This window comes from Heterodontus francisci, chromosome 2, assembly GCF_036365525.1.
Source record: "Heterodontus francisci isolate sHetFra1 chromosome 2, sHetFra1.hap1, whole genome shotgun sequence".
NCBI lineage: Eukaryota > Metazoa > Chordata > Chondrichthyes > Heterodontiformes > Heterodontidae > Heterodontus > Heterodontus francisci.
In genome coordinates this window covers 7,780,057-7,807,449 of record NC_090372.1, presented here as the reverse complement: position 1 = coordinate 7,807,449, position 27,393 = coordinate 7,780,057, and the positions used below count along the sequence as shown (strand labels likewise).

The 27,393-nt window shown below is 40.2% G+C and overlaps 1 protein-coding gene across 11 annotated transcripts in view; it reads left to right on the top strand.

Annotated features, from left to right (window-relative positions):
• pign (phosphatidylinositol glycan anchor biosynthesis, class N) overlaps positions 1-27,393 on the top strand; it is a 130,440-nt gene that overhangs the window by 94,983 nt on the left and 8,064 nt on the right. For 10 of the 11 annotated variants that reach the window (XM_068053997.1, XM_068053969.1, XM_068053959.1 and 7 more), the window contains 11 exons: positions 5,880-5,971; positions 7,963-8,077; positions 9,329-9,437; positions 12,022-12,124; positions 15,399-15,501; positions 17,895-17,984; positions 19,356-19,411; positions 21,183-21,258; positions 24,246-24,319; positions 24,441-24,483; positions 26,997-27,049. In XM_068053997.1, coding sequence (XP_067910098.1) covers positions 5,880-5,971; positions 7,963-8,077; positions 9,329-9,437; positions 12,022-12,124; positions 15,399-15,501; positions 17,895-17,984; positions 19,356-19,411; positions 21,183-21,258; positions 24,246-24,319; positions 24,441-24,483; positions 26,997-27,049 — 914 coding nt within the window. The remainder of the gene's footprint in view (positions 1-5,879; positions 5,972-7,962; positions 8,078-9,328; positions 9,438-12,021; positions 12,125-15,398; positions 15,502-17,894; positions 17,985-19,355; positions 19,412-21,182; positions 21,259-24,245; positions 24,320-24,440; positions 24,484-26,996; positions 27,050-27,393) is intronic. The other variant, XM_068053951.1, reaches the window with a different exon arrangement.

Sequence of the window (27,393 nt, the reverse complement as noted above, 5' to 3'; positions counted from 1 at the left end):
ACTGAGTAGTGCAGGGATTTAGAATACTATCCTTTCATCTCTGGGGCCAGGTTTTAGAGTGCTGCACTGTTACTTCCTTCTACTGTAGGCATCAAATCATAGTGAGTAGTAAAACATTTTCTATCGCAGATACTTTTAAGGAATGACCACATAACAACTCAGTTTGTGTGATTGTAAAGAGTTCTGGATGACTAAAAAGAACATTTGAACATATGTGGAATGTAGTGTCAGCTGTGGCTCAGTTGGTAGCACTTTCACCTCTGATTCAGAAGGTTTTGTGTTCAAGTCCCACTCCAGGACTTGAGCACAAAAATCTAGGCGGACACTCCACTGCCAGTACTGAGGGAGTGCTGCACTATCAGAGGTGCTGTCTTTCGGATGAAAGGTTAAGCCGAAGTTCCATCTACCGTCTCAGGTACACGTAAAAGATCCAATGGCACTATTTCGAGAAGTGCAGAGGAGTTATCGCCAGTGTCCTGATCAATCAACATCAGAAAAGCAGATTATCTAGTCATTATCACATTACTGTTAGTGGAGCTTGCTGGTCACAATTGGCTGCCATGTTTTCTATATTACAACAGTAACTAAAGTACTTCATTAGTTGTAAAATGCTTCGGGATGTCCTGAGGTTGTGAAACGCGGTATATAAATGCAAGACTTTCTTTTAAATGTGGTGCAGTGAGAGTAATTAGATAATTTACAAGTGAGCTTATGCATGTGGTAAACTTGTAAATATCGGCACAAATATTTACCACTGATTAAAAGAAAATGGTGAATACTGAAAATCTAACGTAAAAATTGCTAGAAATGTGCAACAGGTCAGTCTGCATCTCATAAAGAAAGGTAGATTAATGTTTCATGTTCCACTCACTGCATTATCCTTATCTTTACCGTCCAAATGTTGGTGAGCCTGCTGAGCATTCCCAGCATTTCCCTTTCATAATTCAAATTTTTTTCTACTGAATAAACGGATACAAGCGGCCTCTTAAACAAGAGTCGTAAATATACATACTGGTACAGTGTGGGCACGTCTTTGTGCATGAACAGACTCTTGAGCTCAATGTTTCATACATTGGCTAGCCAACCCCAGCTGTCCTGACAAAGGAGCAGCCCCTGAAAGTGATCTTCGGAAGTTTTTGGTATTTCCAACATTCCACGTGCAATTTGTTTTTTTTATGAACCCATCTAAACATAGCCTACCACTTGAACAAACTCACTTTGTTTTTAGCATCAGATTGACTGTTCTATAATCTTCATTCTTTCATAACAGTTTTTGGAAAAAATATCCTGCTGGTAATTTTTTTTCAATGAACTTATGATGTTTGCCTTTTGTTACGACCAAGGCTGGAGTAATGCACTGTCAATTCAGTCCCATTGCTCCGCAGGTCGCAACATATCAGTTAAGTTTCCCACCTACCGAAAATTAGCCAAATTAAACACTTTGTTAACCCCCAGAATAAAGCACACCAAACCAAGTATCTTTAAACAACAACAAATTAACTATTTATTAATAAACTAAATCTTGAACAATATTGAGATAAATCAATGTCTGAAAAAACTTTGGAACTACTTATTCCTCCTAACCCTCATGCATACACACACACATACATTCAAAACCAACGGTTAACTGGTTTTTAAAAATGATGTTTTAAATTAGAGCTGTTTCTTGGGAATAATAAAATAACTGTGTTGTAAGTCTTGGTGGGTTATGTTCCCAGAGTGGTGAGGTATCCCAGAGTCGAATAGTCAGATGCCACTTGAAGTCTCCAGACGAGTTTGATGAACAGTCTGTAATGGATAGGCATTCAAGGCACTTCAGCTGCAGCAGGCGTCACACAGATCTTTCAACATGGCGTATAGCAACAGATCTATTTTTGATTTTGAATTAGCAGTCTATCAGTGGAAATTTTCCTGAGAGTTCCAGAATTCTCAGAAACACAAAAGGTAACAGAAAGTAACTCCGGAGGCAGAGACTTTTCAGAGGCTTGAAGTATAAAGGAATTTGCTACCTCCAATAGTGCAACGATTCCTTTTGTTATGACCAGTTGCAAAAGGTGACTAGGGGTCTGTTACTAGCTTCACCTGGTCTTATTGTAACCAGGTCTGCTTTTAAACACACTATGTTTTGAGCTCCCCCTTTGTGAATCCTTATTCACAACTTTATAAGGCAAAGAAATGAGTACAAACAGGCTTTCTTTGGTTTAAAGAAGAAAGATTAAATTTATTAAACCTGTAAACTTAAACTCCAATACAGGTTACGCCTACAGATATATGATGCACCCTCGCTAGCAGGCATATGCAATATAAACATGCAGGTAGGGACAGAAAAGAGCAGCAGAAAAGATAAGTAGAACAGTTTCAGGGAATATCCTGTTACTGTTTCTCGAGCTCGCTGTAGTCCTTGATTGAAGATATGATCTTGCGTTTCGTTGGGGCCCAGTAAACCTTGTTCACAAAGGAGATTTTTCTCTCTTTAAGTTTACTTGTCTTCAATGGTTTCAGTTCCCCTAGAGATGAGCAGGCAGGTGAGGAGAGATCTTCTCAAACCAGGAGCCAGGAGCTTTCTCTGAGTGCAAATCCTTTGTTGGAAGTTCAAATTCTCTGCAAGTCATGTCTTGTGGGGAAGCAACGACTGGGTCCCCATTGTTCCAACACTGATTGTACTGAACAAATGTCCTTCCTGTCAGGGTCTTGCAATTTTAAGTTTAAGTCTTGCCTGACACTTCCCAGGTATTTTTTACTCTTTAGGCAAAACACAGCCTGTCGGCCAATGTAGATTTTCTGCTGAGAGAGAGACAAATCCTTACTTCATGGAGAGCACGCTTCGCTGGTCTGCCAGATCAAACCAATTCTAGCCAGTTTTACATACAGTTAACTGATACAATACCGCATGTGACTTCTCTCTTGCTGTTGCCTAGGAAACAGGCAAGCTGCTTACACACACTGTTCCCAGAGAGAGAGAACAACTCACAGTCTTAAAGGTACACAGACTCCCCTCCCCCCCCCCTTAGTTTTTAAACAGGAAAAAAAACACTTCTGAGACACTTTTTAAATGCACGTTTTTGTTAATTTCCTGTCCGTGTTGGGTGAATGGAATATCTTCCCTACACAGCATTTCCAAATCAGATGTACAACAACCCGGATGCTAATTAAAGACTGCTTTGACCATGCATTTCAAGTCTAACATCAGAAACACAACTTGGTGCACTAGAGCAGTGCAGTCCAATTGAAATTGTTAGCCATGAGTTATTGTGTCTTATCCCACTAATAATATTGCTGATTTTCTGGCAAATCGTTTGTGGATAGAACTTATTTTAATCCAAGATGGAGCTTTTTCTTTCTACCCTCATTTCCTTGTGCAGGATGCGGGCACTTGTTAGAAATCTGAGAATGCCAGGAGCCATATGGTACTTTGCAAATCGGGTATCTTCATGGATGAACCTCAGCATTGAATATCGACCAACTTATTTGAGTGCAAAGGGCATCACAAACAAATCAAATCCTGTCCTCGCCCAGTATATATATCTTTATATATATATATATATATATATATATATATATATATATAAAATTTACGTACACACACTTTCATACACACACTTTCACCAGGAACTGCTGAATAGCAAGTGCAAGTGCAAATCTATTTTCTCCATCTGTAGCCCAGGGAGATGTTAGCCCCAATTGCATTAGACTAATGCCTGCCCTGAGCAGAGATTAGCTAACTCAGCACAGATAGGAATCAAACCTGGTAATCCCCGGTCTCTGTGGCTTAATACAAACCACTCTGTGCATTTCCCCCACTGAACCATTGGAAAAGCTGAGCCCAACTGAATTTGAGCCAAGTGAGTCTGGTCAGATGCAGTATGGATGCAGCAATGCTAATGTGGAGGTTAGCTTAGTTTGCTCGTTAGGGCTAATTTTACAAGTCTGCATCGCCCGTGATTTCCTGAACATTATGGTCAGGAAAAGATCATGCATACTGCGCGCCTGAATTTCCAATTTGCGTAGCCAGCAGGCAACGCTTTCTATTAATAAAAGCAAAATACTGCAGATGCTGGAAATCTGAAATAAAAACAAGAAATGCTGGAAATACTCAGCAGGTCTGGCAGCATCTGTGCAGAGAGAAGCAGAGTTAACGTTTCAGGTCAGTAACCCTTCTTCAGAACTGACAAATATTAGAAATGTAAAAGGTTTTAAGCAAGTAAGGCGAGGGTGGGGCAAGAAATAACAAAGGTGAAGGTGTTGATAGGACAGGGTCACAGAGAATAACTGACCAGAAGGCCATGGAACAAAGGCGAACGGTATGTTAATGGTGTACTGAAAGACAAAGCGTTAGTACAGAGAGGGTGTGAATGACTGTAAAGCACAGAGCACTCCAAGCACAACCATAAAAAAAAATGTTTTTAAACCCAAAACAGTGGGTAAGCACAGTGGAAACAAACTAAACAAACTGAAAAACCTAAAATAACTAAATAAAAAAGGGGAAAAAAAAGAAAAAATAACTAAGCATAAAAAGGGGTGGGGGGGGGGGGGGGGGGACCTGTCATGCCATGAAATTATTGAACTCAATGTTCAGTCCGGCAGGCTGTAATGTGCCTAATTGGTAAATGAGATGCTGTTCCTCGAGCTTGCGTTGATGTTTGTTGGAACACTGCAGCAATCCCAGGACAGAGATGTGAGCAGGAGGGGTGGGAGGTGGGAGTGTTGAAATGGCCAGCAACCGGAAGCTCAGGATCATGCTTACGGACTGAGCAGAGATGTTCCGCAAAGCGGTCACTCAATCTGCATTTGGTCTCCCCAATGTAGAGGAGACCACATTGTGAGCAGCGAATACAGTATACTAAATTGAAAGAAGTACAAGTAAATTGCTGCTTCACCTGAAAGGAGTGTTTGGGGCCTTGGATAGTGAGGAGAGAGGAGGTAAATGGGCAGGTATTCCACCTCCTGCGATTGCAGGGGAAGGTGTCTTGGAAAGAAGACGAGGATTTGGAGGTAATCGAGGAGTGGACAAGGGTGTCGCGGAGGGAACGATCCCTTAGGAATGTTGACGGGAGGCGAGGGGAAGTTGCATTTGGTAACGGCATCACGCTGGACCTGGCGGAAGTGGTGGAGGATGATCCTTTGGATCTGGAGGCTGGTGGGGTGGAAACTGAGGACAAGGGAAACGCTGTTGCGGTTCTGGGAGGGAGGGGAAGGGGTGAGGGTAGAGGTGCAGGCTTTAGGCCAGACACGGTTGAGGGCCCTGTCAACCACAGTGGGGGGGAATCCTCAGTGAGGAAAAAGGAAGACATATCGGAAGCACTGTTGTGGAAGGTTGCATCGTCAGAGCAGATGCGTCAGATACGGAGAAACTGGGAGAATGGAATGGAGTCCTTACAGGAAGCAGGGTGTGAAGAAGTGTAGTCGAAGTAGCTGTGGGAGTCGGTGGGCTTATAATGAAAGCAACGCTTTCTGTTGACATCATGAAGTAATAAAATTACTCCCAACGTGAAAAGTACATTTTATCCATTGGAAGCCTAGTATTTTATTCTTGTCATTATGGTCCTGGCTGATTGAGATAAGTGAAAACGGGGAAGGAGTCTGTTTGCTTCAAGTATTCAGTATATCGAGGAATGGGATTGTGGTATCTGTTCTTTTACAGTAATTACAGCAATTATTGTCCCAACCCATGTGAAGTGGAAAAAATTATAACATTTTCACACATCAGTCAATTTCAGCTAGATTTAATCCCAGAGATAAAAGACAGAGTTGTCGTCCACTGACTCTAACATTTGCATAAGTTGGAAAATGTCTTGTTTCACAGGCTAAAATTTAGTTGGAACAGCAATACAATTTGTGTGGGTTTTTTTGTTTATCATATTCTGTTTTGTTCTCCTTAGGTAATGTCTTTAAGCTGGATTTTTTTCAGCTTCATCCTGGCTATATTTCCATTGATGCCAGTGGTTGGAAGAAGCCCCAATATTACGCTTGTGTAAGTTTGCACATAGTCTTTTTTAAAAAAAAAACTCAAGTTTTATCTGTCACTTGGAAATTGGACACATTTAAATCAGATTTTATTAATTTTCAATGGTATCCTGAGGTAATTTGCAAAGAAAAATAAGATATGAGCTTTTATGTTTTCAAACAATAATTTAGGAAGAAATCTCTTCCAAAAGTTTATTTTGAGACCTCACATGTGTAGTGTGCCACATAGGCCAGGAAGGCTCCATCTCTAAACTGTACAGAGCTGGACAATCTGTGCCAGGGTAATGACGGGGACACTACAGTCAACCTCAGTGTCCCTGGCTTGGCAGGAGACATATTGACTAGGATTTCTGCTCCTGATTGCTATCAGGTGAGACACAGACCGGGATTTTATCTGAGCGACGGGGGTCTCCCTGTGGGGAGAGCATAAAATTCCCCCACAGAGAAAGATAGTTTCTTTCTTCTATTTTATTTTATTTTAATTTAATTTGAAAGCAAACAAAGCAACTTTGAGGGAATGGAGAGGAGAGAGAGTGAATTATGAGTGTGTGTAACAAGTTAAAAAAGGAGGATGTTGAGAGAGGAGGAGTGGATTGAATGAGAGAAGGAAGTTAAAAAAAGATATTGAGAGAGGGGGTTTCAAAATGTGAGGGGGATTCAGAGGGATTGGAAGAGAGAGGAGTGATGAAGAGACAATGGTTCCATCCCCCTCTCCAGTCATTTGTCAGAAGTGGCAGATGGAGTTCAGTATGGAGAAGTATGAGATTATCCACTTGGAATCCAGGAAAGGCAAATTAGAATATTTTCTTAATGGTGAGAGACTAGGAACTGTGAAGGAGCAAAGGAATCCGTACAAAAGGGATCCATGCACACAAATCATTAGAAGCTAGGCACATGCACAAAAATTAACCAGAAAAGCAATGTTCTTCTTTATCTCAAAGGGATTGGAATACAAAGGGCAGGCAGTTATGCGTCAGTTATACAGGTCCTTGGTCAGACCACATCTGGATCTCTGTGTTCAGTATTGGGCACCGCTCCTCAGGAAAACCTTAGAGTGGGCAGCTCACCATCAACTCAAGGGTAATTAGGGATGGGCGATAAATGCTGACCTAGCCAGCGACACCCACATCCCATGAACAAATTTTAAAAACAGTGCAGATTCACCAAAATAAGATTCCAAGGGTAAAATTATGAAGACAGGTTGCATTAACTTGGCTTGCGTTTAGAAGTTTGAGAGGTGACCTAATCAAGGTCTTTAAAGTGATAAAGGCACTCGATAGGATAAATGGGGAAAAACTATTTCTTCTGGTGGGAGAATCCAGAATCTTGGTTGGTGGGGGGATGAACAAAATAATTAGAGCAGGGCCATAGAGGTGTGAAATCAGGAAACACCTTTTACACAAAGGTTGGTGGAAATTTGGAACTCGCCTCCCTACAAGCCGATGTATGCTTGCAGTCAGTTGAGGTTTTCAGGACTGAATTTGATAGATTTTTATTCGGCAAGGGTATTGAGGAATTGGAACAGAGACGGGTGAATGGAGTTGAGATACAGATCAGCCATGATCTGATTGAATGGTCAAGCGTTCCTTAAATACATCCAGCATTTTCACCTCCACTACTCTATATTTAGAAGTTTATTCCACAGGGTGTGTCCTTTCTGTGTGAAGAACAATTTCCTGATATCAGTCACAAAATTATCATTATCTCATAGCGAATGGGGCCCCTTCAAAAAAACACCGCACCATGTTAAAACCTGAGCTGGAAGATTTACTGTGCTGAAATGTTCTATTTATTATCTATTAGTTAAATGATTACATTATATATTTGAATTTGGAAATATATTTGAAGAGGAAAACATAGGTGAGCTATGGAGATCGAACAGGGGAGTGGGACTAGTTGAACAGCTTTAATAAAGAACCAATATGGCACACAGGGCTGAATAGCCTACTCTTTGTCACAGGACATTTGTTTTAATTTGATGCCTTTTATTGGAAACAGAACAGGAGCTGGATTATTGACTGTCACCTGCAGCTTCATCTTCCTCACTTTTTTCAAGACTGTAAAGGCAACATCAGTTGAAACTACAGTAAACAGAAGTGTATACACTGCACAGGTTTGAATATATTCCCCATATTTATACAAAATCACATTCTGTATTCAGTATTTTTAATTACTTTTAGCAACATGTATTTACCTTAAGGCCTTTGAAGAAAGAATTCTTTCTTATCATTGCTGCATTTTGGATGCTAATTGTGTAATATTCACAATTCTCATAGCATTTTAATGTTCTGAGTACTGATTTTCACTGGCACTTTGTCAAAAGCACATTTAATGCATTAAATGTGCATAATTATTTTTTTAATAAAATTTAGTGATGCCGGGATCAGTGGAAAAGAATAGAAATAAAAACAGCAGAACCAGAAAAGAAACATGCTTCAGTTTCCCATTCATTTCTCTGTTTTTATTTTCTGCAAGTTCTTGGAAGTGCTGTATAAACACAGATTATAAATTTAGATTTTTCCACACGTATTTTCTCTTACAATTTTCCCTGTCCAGGTGCCATCAGATCCCTGTCGTGGCTCACTCAAGTTGTGAGTGAACCTGAGCAGTGAATGTCAGATCCTGACCTCAATTGGCGTCCATCCATATGTGCTTCTTGCAGAAGCCAGCGCATTCTGGTTGGGAGCAGTAACCCAGGCTACTTTTTTCCTTCTCCTATCAACACCATTTTCATGTTTCAAATTAATTTTTTAAAAGCAAAAACCTTTACAGGTTAAATGTCGCTAGTCTGAGAGATTGTATCTTATAGTACAGCCTGAAACATAAACTAAAATTCTGACACTCATTTCAAAAAATTAAAGGTCAGAATTGGGTATAAACTATTTTTTAATTATTTATAATATCATATACATGCAATCCATTTCAGTTTTTTATTGTAGAACTTTTAGTTTCAAGCCTGGGTGGGCAGACAATTTGCTGCCAGGATTTTCGTGATATGGTTGTTGGAAGGTGCACCAATTTAGCCTGTGGTGGTTGGGTTCGAAACAATATTTCCTTATCTATAGCCCCCTTGCTGCCACCAGACACCTGTCATGCCTGTGGGTGAGTGGCTTCACTTAGCGTCTCTCCCAGTTGCACAGCTGAGGTAAGGATCACTATGATGGATTGGAGAAGTGAAAGGGCCTTCCTCCTGCTACACTGGACTAGTGAGAATGCCTATCACAGTGTTGTCTAAATCATTAATTTACATATTCTGATTAGCATATAATTACAATGTTAATTCTTGCAGCTTCTTAGAATTTTTGGGACAACAGTATTTAATAGTACGGAAGAGATCTAATACAAGACTTGTGTTGGCTTGCAGATCATGAGCATTGTTCTCTCAATCTATACTGTGAACACTACGCACTCCAGCTTGGCTGTTAAGCATGGGCTGCCTTTAACCAGTCAGGTCATCAGTTGGACAACACTAGGTAAGTATGTGCTACAGGAAGGTTTCCAAATGTCATTAATTCTTTGTGATGCAGACAATGACATTACCCTGTGGTTTTGTGGGCTCAGTGGGGAATGTTCAGTTGCTATTGGAACTGCTGTCAGAAGGAATGGAGCTGAGGTGATCAGAAGCAGCACAAATGTAGAACTGTATCAGGAAACCTGCCCTCTCTCCCAGCCAATAAAACAAAACACAAGTAGCAACCATGGTTCAGTGGTAGAGCTATCCCCTTTGAATGAAGAGGCATGGATTGAATGCCCAGCCCAGAGATTTGACGGTAAATGTACATGAGGGGACAGATCAACTGTGATAGAATGAAAGGGCATAACGGGTCTGAGTGGTCTACTCCTTTGATCCGTATCCTTGATACTCTGACCTAACAATAATCTATTAACCTCAGTTTTGAAAGCTCCATTTGACCCCCAGCTACAGCCTTTTGGGTAAGTGAGTTCTGATTTCCACTACCCTGATTTTACTCCGAAATGGCTGAGCCCGTATTTAAAGATTATGCCCCTTGTTCTGGATTCTCCCAAGAAAGAAAATAGTTTTTCTGTAAATACCCTGTTAAATCCCCTTATTATTTTAAACTCCTCAACTATTTCAGCCCTCAATCTTCTAAGCTCCAAGGTCTATGCCAAGTTTATGCAACCAGTCTTCATAATTTAACCCCTTAAGCCCTGGTATTGTTATGATAAATCTGCACCATACCCCAACAAAGGCACCTAAATGTTTCCTAAAATAAAAACAAGAAATGCTGGATTCACTCAGCAGGTCTGGCAGCATCTTTGGAAAGAGAAGCAGAGTTAACGTTTCGGGTCAGTGACCCTTCTTCGGAACTGACAAATATTAGAAATGTCACAGGTTATAAGCAAGTGAGGTGGGGGTGGGACAAGAGATAACAAAGGAGAAGGTGTAGATTGGACAAGGCCACATAGCTGACCAAAAGGTCATGGAGCAAAGGCAAACAATATGTTAATGGTGTGTTGAAAGACAAAGCATTAGTACAGATAGGGTGTTAACGGACTGAATATTGAATAGCAGCAAGTGCAAACATGAAAAAAAAAGTGGGTAAGCAAACTGAACAAACTAAGATGAAATGAAATAAATGCGAAAAAAAAGGTTGTAAAAAATGTAAAAAAGAAAAAAAGAATAACTAAAAATGAAAGTAAAATGGGGGGCTGTCATGCTCTGAAATATTGAACTCAATGTTCAGTCTGGTAGGCTGCAGTGTGCCTAATCGGTAGATGAGATGCTGTTCCTCAAGCTTGCGTTGATGTTCACTGGAACACTGCAGCAATCCCAGGACAGAGATGTGAGCATGAGAGCAGGGGGGAGTGTTGAAATGGCCAGCAACCGGAAGCTCAGGGAACAGACCCAGAACAGATAGCGGGAGCGGGTAGGTCATTTATTCGTTCATTTACATTTTTAAAAATATGCAGATTTGGCTTCCGTCGCCGAGTGGTGGGGGGGTTGCCACAAGGCCTCGCTGCCGCCAGCAGTATCGTGTCGGGCCTCCCCGGCATCAAAGCCTGTGGCGGGCCTCTACCGGAGGGATTTTCTGGCCTCCCACCCCCACCCGCCCCGACCCCCAACGTTGCGGGGGCTGTAAAATCCAACCCACAGTCTCTAATGATGGGATCCAATAACTTCCTGAAACCTGATGTTAAACTGATAGGTCCTGGTTGCTCCAATCTTTCTTTAAAAAAAAACTGGAGAACGTTTGTAATTTTCTAATCCAAAGGCAAAATTCCTGAATCTAGACAGCTTCAGAAAATTCTGACTAGTGCAACTGCAATTTCGTCACATTTCTTTTCTTATGCAGGTCCTGGAGATTTGTCTATCTTAAGTCCCATTATTTTCTGTATTACCTTTTTTAACTTGTACTCAAAATATTAAGTTCCTCCTCTTGACTTATTTTTAAGTTCCCTTGTATTGCTGGTATTTTGTCCTCTTCCAACCTTGATAGTGGATGCAAAGTACACATTTAACATCTGCTATTTCCTTATTATCCATTATAGTACTGAGGGAGTTCCATACTGTCTGAGATGACGTCTTTCGGAAGTGACATTAAACTGAGGGCCTGTCTGGCCCCTCATGTCGACATTAAAGATCCAAAGGCATTATTCAAAGAAAGGTTGGGGAGTTCTCCTGATCTCCTGGCCAACACTTACCCCTCAACCAACATCACTAAAACAGATTTATCTCATTGCTGTTTGTGGGATAAATTGACTGCTGTGTTTCTGTGCATTTCAACAGTGCAGAAGTACTTCATTGCTGTGAAACTCTTTGGGATGTCCTGAGGTCATGAAAGGAACAACATAAATGGAAGCTTTCTCTTTATAAGATTTTCTTTTAACTGTTGGGGGTTTTACAGGAATGTTCAGTTTTGAAGCCAAATAAGTTTTATTTTGTACCTGAAGTTTCCAGAATTGGTGACCATCATACAATAATTAATTTGCTATAAATGTGCGCGGGATGCCACTTTCAGTGATGTGATACCGTATTTTACATTGATGTTTGACCCTGCCGCACTATTGACTTTCCCTCACTATGTTTTGTTACAGCCTCCTCCTTACTGGTGCCTTTGCTTAGCTCAACGTTTCTCTTCCAACGACTGCTAAGCATTAATCTCTCATTGATGTCCACCTACCTCTTGCTCAGTACAGGGTATCCTTTCTGTTTATAAATCATATTGCTGCTAATACTGTCTTGGAGACGGTTAGAATACCAAGTCCTAAGACTTTGTACCCTTTTTTTGGAGGGGGGGGGGTAAATCTATTCCAAATGCAGTCCATATCTGTGAATGTCCTGTAAGATATACATTGTTTTCTATACTGCTGTCCTTATCTGTTGTACAAATGGATGTTTTACGAAGGATATTTTATATGCTTTGTTTATTTAAATAGAATCGTGTATAATGGAGGTACAGGTACAGCAAACTGTATAGCGCAAGGTTATTGTGTACATTTTTAGGAGAGGTTGCAATGATCTTAATGATCCAGCATAATTTAATGCCTACAACAAAAGTCATGCTTTGATATCCAAGTTATGTAATAAACTGTGCTTTATAACATAATAAAATAGGGCACAGAACATAAAATAGACAATACCTAGCAGAAACACCATGATGCCTTAGGCTCCACATGAGAGATGCTGGTTTCCCAATACATTCTATATCCCCCGTTCCCAAGACAGGGTTTGTTTCTTGGGATCTTGTTGCGTGGAAGTGTAGAGCAGTGCAAATGGTGAGTAGCCTGCACAATTAGCCGCACATTTAATATTGATTGTGGTCACGGGAATTGGTTTGAGTGTGTAAGGATAGTGAGTTAATTTGTTTTGAGTGCTGCATTGTCCAGGGAAAAAGTGGAGGGTGGGATTTACACTGGGTTGCGAGGTTAATGTGAGAAAGGAGGGAGAATGCCAGCGTTAGTGGGCTTGCATTATTGCTACATTTTTATTTCCTGAGGCAACAGATACAGTGCCAGCTGCAATTTTATTATACAACAGTAAGCCATTTCTCATACATTGTCACATTGTGTTAACAACTGTGGGAAGTCCATTGTACCCAGAAGGTCTTCCAATAGCTCATATCTGTAATATTAACCATTTCAGTTTTAATCTGTGAAAACTGCAGTCCATTATTTACAGGGATGCTCTTTGTTGACCTTGTTTGATGAACTCTGAGTGGTTGGGTATCTGGTTGAAGAACAACATAGGGATGCATTGACTCATAGAACAGGTCAAGTCAGTCATTTTCAGAAATGCAACAATGACATTTAGTCCTGATTAACTGTAATTTCCTCCAGCTAAACATTGGGAAGACCAAAGCTATCATCTTTGGCTCCCAGCACAAAATCTGTGCCATCGCTTATCTCCACCCCTATATTCCTACAGGCTCCACCCCCTCAAATTCCCTCCCTAAATTCCCACTTTTTTTTTTTACACATCCTTCCTATTTTTCTTTAAGACCTTCCTCAAAGCTTAACTTTTAGTCACCCTTCATAATACCTCCTTTGGCTCTGCATTTATTTTTCACAGAGGTATAAGATAGCACCTTGGAATGTTTTTCTACATTAAAGGCACTATGTGAAGTCATCGTTTAACCTCCCTCGATAGGAGATATTTGTTAGTAATAAATTTTATATCATCATGCGCAAAAGTGCAATTAAATAGTGCCATCATATTTGGAATGATTTAGAAGCTCAGGTATATAATCGTGACATTTGGAAGTCTTTTGTTGTTTTTGCATTGTAAGTGCAGACAGCCCAAGGATGTCAGCATCTCGAAGAGTAAGACCACTGTGCAAGTGTCTTTTTGGCCACCTTCACCTGACCAAGTAACTACTCATTCAGTCCGTGATTCCCTGTTGCTCTGCAGTTTCTCTCCTACTTTGCCACTAACCTGTCCAAAATCATCTCTTCCATGAGACCAGCTTGCTTCTCCCTTAAACCCCTCTGTAGCCACCCCCTGACCACTTCATTTCCTTTCCCGAGTCTCATGCTTGTTGATGTTGTCAATGGCTCCCTTTACACAGGCACTGCTCCTCTTCCTTTCAAAACTGTTTAGCACAAACCTATTTGATTGCCCTTCTTTTATGGAGGTTATGCTTTGAATGTCCTGTGGGGTTATTGTATAAAAATTGTCAAGATCAGTTGACAAGCTGCCAACAGTAGACACTCCCTTTAGAAACCTATCAAATTGAACTATTAATGTTTTGTTCATTCCAAAAAATGAGAGAAATTTTCAGTGCCATGGCTTATCTAACAATATTTTAAATATGTTGATTTCAAATAAAATGTGACACTAAAATAGCTGTTTTTAGGTCCTTTTTATAGTCTATAAAATTTAAATTACAGTAATTATCTTTTCATAAATGTAATAAGGCAGTAAACTGTCTGGCAGCTGGGATAAGACCATAGCTGACTGTTACCATCACAACAATAAGTTATCGTGTAGACCCACCCATCCTTTCATTTGATTGGTTGTAAACCTGTTGTGTGTGGCTGGTTCCAGTATGATCATAGCTTCCAAAGTTTATCCCTGAAATTAGTTTGTAGTTTCCAAAGTGCACAGCAGACTTAACAGTGACAGCAAGAAAAGTGCTGGATGATTCTGAGGTCGTTTCAGTTATTTAAATTATGTTTTTAAATATGTAAGTACATTGTACGAGTAATTAATTGCACTCATAGCACCACGACATTATCATCAGACCTGCCCAGTTCTGCTTTGACTGATTGCAGATCCCACTCCACATACTATGAGTTCTACTCTGATTATAAATCACTGGGCTCAGACTAGTAATCATATTACAACTTCCACCATAAATAGACTGGGTGAAGGGGAAAAATACAACAGAATCTTTGAGGTAAGAATATTAAGCAGAAAGGCTTTTGCGTGTGTCAGCTTCTTTCATTTGTTATAATTTGTGTATCTGTCTCACAATGTTGTTGGTTTAAGCCCCACTTGTGAGAGTGCTGCATTGTTGCACGTGCTGTGCTTCAGATGAGACTGCCTAGTTACAGCAGGCAAGTGGTAAGAGTTCTCATGGTACTGTTCATAAAAGAGCAGAAACTTTCCTACTGTTTCAACCAACACCAATGAAAAAAGATTATCTGGCCATTCATTCAACAAGAACAATAAATTACATTTATTTAGTGCCTTGTAATGTAACAAAATGACCCAAGGTGCTTGACAAGATCAATACCAGTAAAAACATTTTTGCCACCGAGCCACATAAGGAAATATCAGGATAGGACACCATAAACTTGTTCGAATAGGTAGGTTTTAAGAAGTTCTGTGGACCCATCTTTCATAATTGTTTGATATTAGATATGTGGAGCTAAGTGGTGGTTGAAGAAAAGGGGAAAACTGTATAGTATTCAGGAATATTGAAGGATTATTATTGGTGGTTTAACCTTTAACAATTTTGTGTTTCAACCAGATATGAGGCTTTATTTCCTCTAGCACTGTCCTGCTTGGTATTTGTTTGGATTAACCTGGAACAAGAGACAATCCAGCTTCACAATGTTTCTCCTGCTCAAAAGGTAATGAGAATCCCATTGTTTTGAAATTGGTGGTATACTAAACAGTGTAACCAATGTTACATTGCATGGCAGCCCCTGCAAAAACAGGATCATATTTATATAAACAGATCCATGGAGGGAGATGGATTATTTATGTTGTTACACAAATACAAATCAGCAATATCTGTATTTAGCGTTAAACAGTCTTGTGACAATATTGTCATCTCAACATGAACATTCCTAGTTGTTGAACTAGCTGCGTGAGCTGCTGATGTTTCCATTCAGTGGGCACATTGGCTTAACAGCGCACTCCTAAATGCCTCCTTGGACCCACTGTGAATCAGCCGTCACAAATGGATCTCCAAGAGCTGCAGAAACGTCAGTGCCAGAACTGAAAGTATGTTAGCTGTAGTCAGTGGGGAGGGGGGAATACATGGCAATACCTCCGTGCGTTGTCGCATTGTTACGGATTGGGCTCGTAAATTGTGATGGAGCAGAAATGTTGGAACATTCTTGAAGAGCTGTGATGCAGTTTCATGTCTGTCACTGATCTGATTTTCTGATCTCTGCCGCTCTCCCATGGAGAGGCAGTGAATGGAGGCCAGATGCTCTCCCAGCAGGGAAGTTGGGGAAACAAAGTGGGGAGTTACTCTTGCCTAACTTCTGACAGTTGGCTAATAGCATTGGCAGTGATTCAAAAGACTCATAATCCCAGAGGTGAGGGGCAGGAGGAGAACTAGTGATGGAAAAAAATTTAGGGCCGTGGGGAAGACAAAAGAGAGTGTTCACTCTTGTACGACAATAACATTTTAAAAACAAGACTATTGAGGAAATGCATTGGGGTAAGAAACATTATCCAGTAAAGAACACACATTCCAATCATCCAGTTCAAGCTACAGTTCCCTTGTATATTCCCAGGGCTTCAACAGTCTGCAGCATTACAGTGATTTCTAATAATAGCTTAACAAATTTGTGTTCCCTGCACACTCACGGCCGCAGGAGCCTATATTGTGAATTTGAATGCAGAGGTGAGGGCAAACTGCTCAATGTTTCATCTAATTAAAATTCCTAAGTTCTGACCTCCGCACTCGAATTCCTGATCCGCAGTCCTGTCAAGTGAAGTCTGTGCCGGAAGCACCATTTGATAACTCTACCCTGTGGCATAAAATAAATAATAAGACAAAGATTCTAAAGTTATTTATTGGAAGTAAATATGAAACCAATTCTCAAGTAAAACAAACCAGTATTTCTGAGGTCATATCAGGCAAGCAGATTGGCGAGTCCATTTCTACCCACTCACTGCCTCTGGACAGAGGGCAGTTATTAAAACTGGGGCAAACCTGTCTGTATTGAACTTAATGATATGGCAGTATTGATCAGTGAGTCATTCATTTACAAAGAATATTACCACTGAACTCACTAGCCTAGTTCATCCCCAAATATTGTGTAGTTAAATGCAGAACCTGTCGCCACATGATTTGACCCCTTGCAATGCTTTGGTATGAAATTAGGGGCAAATGCCGGAACTACTTTTTCAGACTTTGGTGACCATGTTGGAGGAGATATGCTTGTACTGTCTCTGCTTTGCTGTTCCATCCCTGCCTGTGAGCGTCTGCTCCCTGAGCACAACACTAGGACATCCGCTCTAACGTCAAGTCACCACAGCAGAGAAAACAAAACCAGCAGTTTGTTGAACTACAGTGCCAAACCAGGCAGATGGAAGTCGCAATATGGCACTCTTTAAAAACTGTACAATGCCCTGGCAAAGTTGCACTTCAAGTATTGTGGTCAGTTCTGGTCACTAAGAAATAGGGAAAACATTCAAGCTGTGGAGCTGGTGGTACAGAGCGGCATCACAAGGTCTCAAAAGTTTAAGTTATGAATAATGACTGAAGAAACTGAACCTCTATGTTTGAACAGAAGCAACTCAAAGAGGTGCTCAAGATATTTAACAGCATAGTTAAGGTTAAACTGGAGCACCATTTCAAGGTGTGCCAGGATACTAGGACAAAAGGGGTACAGCTTATAAGTGGTGAAAGGGCAATTTAGGAAGTTGTCAGGAAGAACTTCTTCACAAAAAGAATGATCAACACTCAGAACGGTCTTTTTGGTAGAGTGAATTGAAATTAAAACTTTAGATTAATTCAAGAGACAGTTCAATGCACTGATGGAGAGGAAAGTAAATTATTGATCATTCAGGATGGAGGAGCCAAGATGGGCTGAATAGCCTTCCTCATTTGTATTACGGTGTTGTGATTATTCGTAAGGGACACCACAATCAATCATTTATTCCTTCGTTTAATACATCAAATAATATGGATTACATATCTCATAGTAAAATGATTGTACTGTGGTTGGCAGAGATTTCCAGTCATGCTAATTCCTCCTATCATTAATATTTTCTTCCATTCCAGCAGTTATCCTTGATAGATTTTACCCAGAAGACTGATAGAACACAAATTCGACACCTCGGACTAGATGACATAAGACGGTCTTATTTCTTTGTATCCTTCTGTATTTAATTTTCTCGGCTTGTGATTATATTTTAAAATATTTGTTTCTAATTAATTTTCAGGCTCTGAATGAGCCAAGTAGCCCAAGCTCCTAGAATCACCAACTGTATATATAACCATCTATATAACCAGAAACACATGCATACAATCCTCTCTCATATATCATAAACGAGCTGAAATTCCAGGGGCTTAAGTTTGCAGTGTGCCTCACCTTTGCACTGCCAAGACTTATGCCAGTTGTACTTCATTTGCTGACTAAATTGAACAGGGCTCCCCAGTGGCTCACTGAGGTTATACTTCGAGTAGCTGAGCCATATAGATCACAAAAATCCTGGCTCTGTGCTGCATTAGCTGGTCTCGGCCAGAGCAGTAGGTGCTACGTTTGGCCTTCAGAGTATCTGCCAGTGTTCCTGCTCCTGATAATTATTCAGTCACCCCTACTGGAAGTGCTGGTGTGTGTTGAGGGTTAGTTGAGGGCAAGATTGGGCTCTGCTGTGATGCCTCATAGCTGCCATCACTGTTGATTGTGGCTTGCATGTAAACAATGTCAATGAGATAATACTTTCAAGAGAGATGGGAAAGAGGAGAAAATTGGTGTGGGGAGGGGTGGGGGAATCGAAGAATTTTAAATCTTTAGATCTGCTCTTAAAAATGAGTTACAAAAGCGTATCTCAAATAGAAACATCTCATTGGATTCAGGTTATACAGTCTATCAGCTGCTCTGCATTTAACCGCAGTGAAAGTCTTTCTGTTCCAGGAGTGGCGTAGTGGTAATGTCACTGGACTAGTAATTCAGAGGCCCAGGCTAATGCCCTGGGGGCTCTGATTCAAATCACACCAGGGCAGCTGGTGGAATTTAAATTCAGTTAATTAAAAAAACAGCTGGAATGAAAAGCTGGTCTGAGTAATGGTGCCATGAAACTACCATTGATTGTCGTAAAAACCCATCTGGTTCACTAAAGTCCTTTACCGTCCTTACCTGATCTGGCCTACATGTGACTCCAGACTCGCAGCAATGTGGTTGACTCTTAACTGCTCTCTGAAATGGCCTAGCAAGTCACTCAGTTGTCCAGGGCACTTGGGGATGGGCAACATATGTTGGCCTTGCCAGCGACATCCACATTTCATGAAAGAATATTAAAAAACTTGTCCTCACTATCATGAACTGTTTAAATTTGGACTCCAGGTTGTATTTAAATTAATCTAGAGTTTTGAGAAATGTCATTGAATGATCTGCAGTATTGTATTCTCGATATAATTCTAAGGCTAGCAGCTAATTAAAGTGTCACATAATTCAAGTACAATGAGTCAAGCCAATTTATATTTTTCATCTCTGGATTTTCCTTATCTGGGATATATAAGATTTTCTTCATTGTGACAGCTTTTTTTGGAACTGGAAATGTAGCTTCTGTCAACAGGTAATCTGGGCAATTTTATATCATCTAAGTGAACTATTTCAGATGGTTAACTTTGCTTCCAGTTTCCACCCTTCTCTCACCTTCACATGGTCCATCTCTGACACTTCCCTTCCTTTCCCTTCTCTTCCTTGACTTTTCCATTTCTGGGGATAGACTATCAACAAATATTATAAGCCCAATAACTCCCACAGCTACCTCGACTACACTTCCTCGCATTCTGCTTCCTGTAAGGACTCCATTCCATTCTCCAGTTTCTCTGTCTCTGTCATATCTGTCTGATGCAGCCTTCCATACCAACACTTCTGATATGTCTTCGTTTTTCCTGACCTGAGGATTCCCCCTGCCACCATGGTTGACCGGGCTCTTGACCATGACTGTCCAATTTCCCACACTTCTGCTCTCACCCTTACCCTTTCCTCCCAGAGCCACGATAGGGTTTCTCCTTGTTCTCATTTTCCAGCCTCCGTATTCAACGGATTATCTCCCGCCCGTTCTGCACCTATAGCATGGTGCCACCACCAAACACATCTTCCACTCCCCTCCCCTTTTAGCATTCCAAAGGGACTATTCCCTCCGCAACACCTTGGTCCACTCTTCAATCAGCTCCAACACCCAGCCCTTCCCACGGCACCTTTCCATGCAAGTGCAGGAGACGCAACACCTGCTCTTTTACCTCCTCACTTCTCACTGCACAAGGTCTCAGACACTCCTTCCAGGTGAAATAGCTTTTTGCATGTACTCCTTTCATTTTGGTATACTGTATTCACTGCTCACAATGTGGTCTGCTATACACTGGAGAGACCAAATGGAGATTGGATGACCGCTTTGCAGAACACCTCCATTCAGTATGCAAGCGTGACCCTGAGCTTCTAGTTGCCTGTCATTTTAATTCTCCACCTTGCTCTCACGTTGACTTCTCTGTCCTCAGCCTACTGCAGTGTTCCAAAGCAACTCAGTACAAGCTCATGGAACAGCGCCTCATCTTTCATTTAGGTACTTTGCAGCCTTCCGGACTCAACACTGAGTTAAACAATCTAGATAATCTCTGTCCCCATTTTGTTTCCTATTCTTTGCATGTTTTGGTCTTGCTCTTGTTTTTCCTTTCGAACGGCAGCTGTTCTTCATTCTGCCAATTACACCTCCTCTAGACATATATTTTTTTTTTTCTTTGCTTGTTCCATTACCACTCCTTTGGCCCTGCACCACCAACTCTTTTGTCATTTAATCTCTCCAGTTGTCCACCATATCACAGACCTTCCCATTTGTTCCTTTTCCATCCTCCCGCATTTCACCTGCTTAAAACCTATTACGTTTCTAGCTTTTACCAGTTCTGATGAAAGGGCACAAACCTGAAACCTGAACTCTGTTTTTCTCTCTTCACAGATGCTGCCAGACATGCTGAGTATTTCCAGTGTTTTCTGTTTTTATTTCTGATTTCCAGCATCCACCGTATTTTGCTTTTGTATCTCAGGTGGTTACTGCTTTGTGCACTGAAAAAAGAATATTTTAAGTCAAAGAAGTAATGATCATAGAATGCTTGAATTGAATCAACATAATTCACATAGTTGCACATATAGCATTTAGGACTAGAAAATTAAAGTATATTTAAGATTGTATGAAGAAATGATTGTGTCTGTATGAAAAGGTGAGTACTCTGTTTAAAACATCCTGTTCAGCATTTTCTGGAGAGGGCAGTTCAAGGAGCAGAATAATGAATTTACAAATAAATACATATTCTAATGCAGCCTTATCTTTTGTTATCTCATTCCAGTTTTGATCCTGCATCTGTCTACTGCTTTTTGACTGTTTTCAAACCTTTCGTAATGGGAGCATTAATGATGTGGAAGGTTGGTATATTCAGCCAAGTGTACAGAAAACCTCTGGTTTCATGGGTTATTAAAGATTAAAGGTCATTCAGCCCATTTCATTCATCCAACCAGAAATACCCTACAATTCCCCATTGCAGCATCCACTTGTTTATTAAATGATTCCAAGCTTTTCACATCCGCTGTTGTACCCAGGAGTCCATTCCATATCTTCAACACTCTGCATGAAAAGAACTTCCAGATATTAACATTGCTTCACCTGAAGTCTACATTTGGTCTTTACTCCCTGAGTGGAGCTACAGGAGATGAACTAGTCAGTCCTAAATTTTCCTTTTACTCATTAGAACCTGTTTCCCCCTGTATTATTCCTACAGTTTAGTTTAAATTAATGTTCTGGATTTTCCCATTCCATACCATTGGGTGCAGTAGTATAGTGGTTATGTTACTGGACGAGTAATCCAAAGTTCAAATCGCACCATGGCACCTGGGGAATTTAAATTCAATTAATAAAATAAGTCTGAAATATAAAGTCAGTATCAGTAATAGTGACCTTTTTAAAAACCTATCGGGTTCACTAATGTTGACGGAAATAAATTTTTAAAACAATTCTTGACTATCTTGTATATCCTTATAAGTACACATCTCTGATTCTTAATTCCCAGGCTGAAATATACAAGTTTTTCAGCTCTTTCCTCAAATTTTGGACCTTTGGCACTGGGAATCAGCCTTGAGAATGTTCTCTGCACTGCTTCTAGTGTCCAAATATCACCCTTGTGTCCTATTGACAGTTGGACTCAGTATTCAAGGTGTGATCTCACTATTACATAAGAACACAAGATATAAGAGCAGGAGTAGTCCATATAGCCCCTAGAGCTGCTAAAAATGAAGCTGGTGACTTGCCAATCATCAGTTGAAGTGTTGCAGCCAAAGTTAGAAAATAGTGTCTATCTTGCCTGAACTATAAAGTTTAAATTTGTTCAAATCTCGGCCATCAATTTTTAAAAACTCGTCCATTCTAGCTGTCCATCAGAAACTTTGCTATTTGACAGACTGACTCTTTCGTAAAAGATAATTCACTTTTTTTAAATGGTGCTTCCATTGGAATATGCCATGCACTTCCAAATGGAAGTGCTGTGGACTTTTGGGAAATAATATATTGGATTTTCATAAAATTTCTTGCTGCTGCAGTACTGCATTTTAGGAACATTTAAGCTATTGACAATCACACTCCCATTTTTACTGAACAGCTGAGTTGCCCCTTAGGAGTTGGTTATTCAGTCAGTGTCCATCAGCAGTCAGCAATACACTGTCAATGATCAAAATCTGTCACTGGTTTCATCTATCGAATCCAAAGAGTAGTTCAGCTTCTGTGTCAGGGCTTCAAGGTTTATTACTAATTGCTCTGGACAGCTACAGTTCTAGTGATTCATTATTTTTTGAAAAAGTGTTTACTTTCTGTTTGATCAAATGCTCCCACAGGTGTGAAAAATGAATACTAAAATGAGCAGTAATTTCATTACTTATTTTGATGTGCATAATCATTATCCCTTCTACAGTGGGAAGATTCACAAATAAATATTTCATTTGCTAATTAAATCACAGAGGCTTCTTTTGATTACATTTTGCTTTCCCAGGGGACTAGGTGGTACAGTAGTTAGAAACTGGCCTTTCACTTCTGGTACCTGTGTTCAAATCCAGTGCATGCAAAAGACGTCACTACATATTTTTCATATAAATTGCACTGACAAGTTGAAGACCTTGTTACAGTACGTGCATTTTTCATGCATTATAATCATTCCCTGTTTGTCTGCAGGGAAAATTCCACTTTTGGTTTTTAAAAAAATACACATTTTATGCTAGGTTTCAAGTTCTGCATCAACTGTATAAGATCATTCTCCTTTGCCAACAGCCAAGAATATTCCCCTGGTTTTCTTCCACTGGATTGTGTTAAAGAAAGAACTCTCAAGTTTATAGCACCTTTCATGACCCGAAGCACCTTTTGCAGCCAATGAAGTACTTTTGAAATGCAATCATTGTTGTAATATAAGAAACATGCCAGCCAGTTTGCGCACAGCAAGCTCCCATAAACAGCAATGTGCTTATGACCAGATAATCTGTTTTACTGATGTTGGTTGAGAGATAAATATTGGCCAAGACACCAGGGAAAACTTCCCTACAATTCTTCGAATAGTGTCATCGATCATTTGTGTCCGTCTGAGAGGGAAGATGGGGCCTCAGTTTATCTCATCAGAAAGAAGGGATCTCCGACAGTGCAGCATTCCCTCAGTACTGCACTGGAGTGTCAGTATAGATTTTGTGCCCAAGCCCCTGGCATGGGACTTGAACCCACAACCTCCAATTTGAGAGTGCTGACTGCTTAGCTACCAGTCAGCAAAAGAGTGTGGCACACAAGGCACCAGTAGCTACATTCAGGCAGAGGAGCTAAGCACCCTGATGAAGATTCATGGAGAAACAAATAGAACCATGAATGAAAATTAATATTTACATTAACCTTTCAATACTATTTACTTAACCTGCTATAAATAAAATACTCTGAAGATCTATAAAGTGCGATTGCATCTCACTGTGGTGTTGACACTAATTCATGAATGACAAATTTGATTATCAAACAAAACCCTCTTGCTGTTTGTACTAAAGATTATTCTCTCTTTATACTGAATTTTCTGTCTTTAATTAGGAAAGAGTACAAATTCTGTTAGGCTAGCTGCTAACACTGTACTATTTCTTTTGATTGCCAAAAAGAAGTGAAGATGGCATTCTGATGCTGTCACATAGTCCTGAAAGAAGCATCTTGTTTGGAAAAGCAATAAATCCCAGTTTATAGTTGATTTACCCATTTTATGTAAAATATCCCACCATTTGAAGAGCATTGACTATTAGACCAAAAGTTGTGTAATGAACCTTTATTTATCCAGGCAATGATGATGTGAAGGTGTTCGCTATGGTATAAAGCAGGAACCAAATGCAGTGTCTTAAAATTTTTGCAGATACTAATTCCTTTCATGATTGTGATGTGCGCATTTGAAAGTATTCAAGTTTCAACTCGGTTGTCATCAAACAGGTACACCAAGTTATGATTATGTATCTTTTGTATGAATTTTTTGTAATGTTCATTCTGAAATGTCACTGAGATACATTACCAATGAACCTTTAACACATTTTCTCGTGCTCTTTTCCAATAGTCTATTTCTTATTGTGCTTGTAATCTCGGACATCATGGCTTTGGTGAGTCGCTGACGATACTTCAGTAATCTGATGGTATCATAAGCTAATTATTTTCAAGAAAAGTTGTATCATGAAAGATAGTATAATGTGCATTAGTTATAACTCTTACCATTATAGGTAATACCCATGTATTTAGATTTTTCTTTGTTTAACAAAGATAAATAGGAATAGGGCGCCTGATATAAAAATAATCTGTTGTCATTCATCTCAAGTAATATGTGATTCAGAAATCAGTGTGAAACATAGCATTTGATGCAAAACTGCACCTTATGATGTAATCAGCTGGTCAGTTGATGGACATCTTGGGTCAGTGCAAACCTGTGGTCATTGCTGTAATGTGTTGGGACCCAATGAATGAAGTATCTAAGTAATAAAATCACTAGCCTAAATTTTCACTTCCCATCTACTCAACTGTTTTAACAGATCTGTCTACGTCTCTCCCGACCCTCCTTAAATATTACAACATCTGCAGCTTCTTTCCTGCGTGCAGTAACTCACTAAAGCTACCATTCATGCGGCCCCATGAAAACCATGGCCAGACCATCTGAAAAATATTATCTGCATGCATTAAAACTTCAGCCTGCAAATTGGCTGCCATGTTTCCTACATTACAATAGTGACTACACCGAAAAAGTATTTAATTGGCTACAAGGCCCTTTAGGATATCCTGAGATCATGAAACTCGCTATATAAATGCAACTCTTTCTTAATTTGGTGTGTTCCCACTTCTTAGCATTGTGTTTTCCCTTTATGAACTCGTGATCTATTTGAGTGCTTCTGCTGCACCTTACCTGAGTGATAAGAATGTGTAAGTTGCTGTGTTCCAAGGAAGCCTCTTGGGGTTGAGGCAGCCCTCATGTCACAGCAGTCAAGTTCCAAAATGGACTTTCTGTAGGCTGCATCTCTTGTGCTGCCTTATGGCAGCCTGAGCCCGCCTCCTTTCTGCAACATGAGTTGGATGGTGAGATGGTCCACATGTGCTGATATGCTTTTAGAGAGCACGCTCTGCCATTGAGCTGTGGGAAAACAGAACTAATGTTGCCAATGACATTAGTGAAACCCTGCCTCATGATTGTCTGTGACTGGTCACCCAACCTGCCAAAGCTAGAAGAGACAGCCCTCTTCAGTCTGGTACCCTAGAAATCTATGGTGAAGTATGAGCATCCACAGAGGAAGCACAGACTGATCTGAGTGTCACTGGTGGGAGTGGGGGGGTGGGGGAGCGGGGGCCGGGCTCTTCTGTAGATGTCCTTTAAGCTTGCTTAAAGTTACGGCACTACATAATGCAAGTGAAAATCTGCTCGTCACCGCCCCGCTTTTGGTTGGGCTCATGTGAGATAAGGGGCTGGAATTTTTGGTATGGGCACAACCTGTAAAGAAGTTGGACCCAAAAATCGCGTCCATTCTGCTGATCCAAATTTACGCTCTAATTTCCTGCAAATTGCATTAAAATATGCACAAATGTAAAATAGGCGGAAAGCAATGTAAACATTCGGGGCCTGAGGACCATATGAACTCACACCATATGTGTCTTCATTTGAGTATGAAAATGAAGGTTTGAACTCATTTGACCAACAATCCTGCCCATCAGACAAAGCATGTTTAAGAACCTGCAATTCGAGAAGCTCTTCAATTTTAATTTGACTTATACTGATGCCATAAAAAATGCATTCAAAGAAATAGAGAGCAGGTCTCAGTGAGAATAATTTTTTTAAAACACTCAAAAAATTGTAATAAAATACCAGAAAAATTATTTTGTTCCCTGCTGCACCAGAAAATCTGGTAGTAATTTGAAGAAAGTCTCTGAGCAAGCAGGGGACCCTGTATACAGTTCTGTAACTTGTGGGGTGCAGGGCCACTATTACAAGCAGAGGGATTGATAGATGATCATAAAAGAGCAAGGAAATTTGTGAACATTGTACTTAGAGTCATAGCACTGAAACAGGCCCTTCGGCCCACCGAGTCTGTGCCGACCAACAACCACCCATTTATACTAATCCTACATTAATCCCATATTCCCTACCACATTCCCACCTTCCCTCAATTCTTCCACCTACCTACACTAGGGGAAATTTACCTATCAACCTGCAAGTCTTTGGCTGTGGGAGGAAACCAGAGCACCCGGCGAAAACCCACGCGGTCACAGGGAGAACTTGCAGACTCCACACAGGCAGTACCCAGAATTGAACCCGGATCGCTGGAGATGTGTGGCTGCGGTGCTAACCACTGCGCCACTGTGCCGTACTTGTGCATGCAACTCACACACTCAAAATTCTGCGATCTTTTAGGCAGGCGTTTGATTTGCGGCCCAATTGTGCGTGTATCTGGGCACAAGTGTGCAAGGATTTGCTTACCAAGAAATCTAGCCTACTGCGTTCTTACACATAGAAGTTTTGAAAGTAGGAAACTTAGGGCATTATTATGGTCATTTCGCGAAAAAATAAGTAATTTAGCTTTTTGCAATGTATGGTAATGTTGGTGTTTGTTGTTAATCTACAAATTTACAATTGCAGCATTTCTTCTTCCTGGTTAAAGACTATGGAAGCTGGCTGGACATTGGAACAAGGTATATAAAGCTTTTGTATCTGGATTAAGGTCTTGCTGAAATATTTATTTAAGACGATATATTATATATAATAATGTACATATTTATTAATATATACTTGTATACTGATATATAAATTAATATGTACATATATAAATACGTGTTATTTTATGCATACATGTTAAGACAGAACTGTTTTGTGAGATACTTAGCCAACCTTTCAAAGGAGGAACTTTTAATTTCATCCCCTTGATTCACATCTCCACCCCTTGCCGCCATAATATTCCACTTCAATAATATAAACATTGCGGAAAAATGTCTGCAATACTGAGGATTTAACCTCACAGTAGTCAGTTTTATTTGTG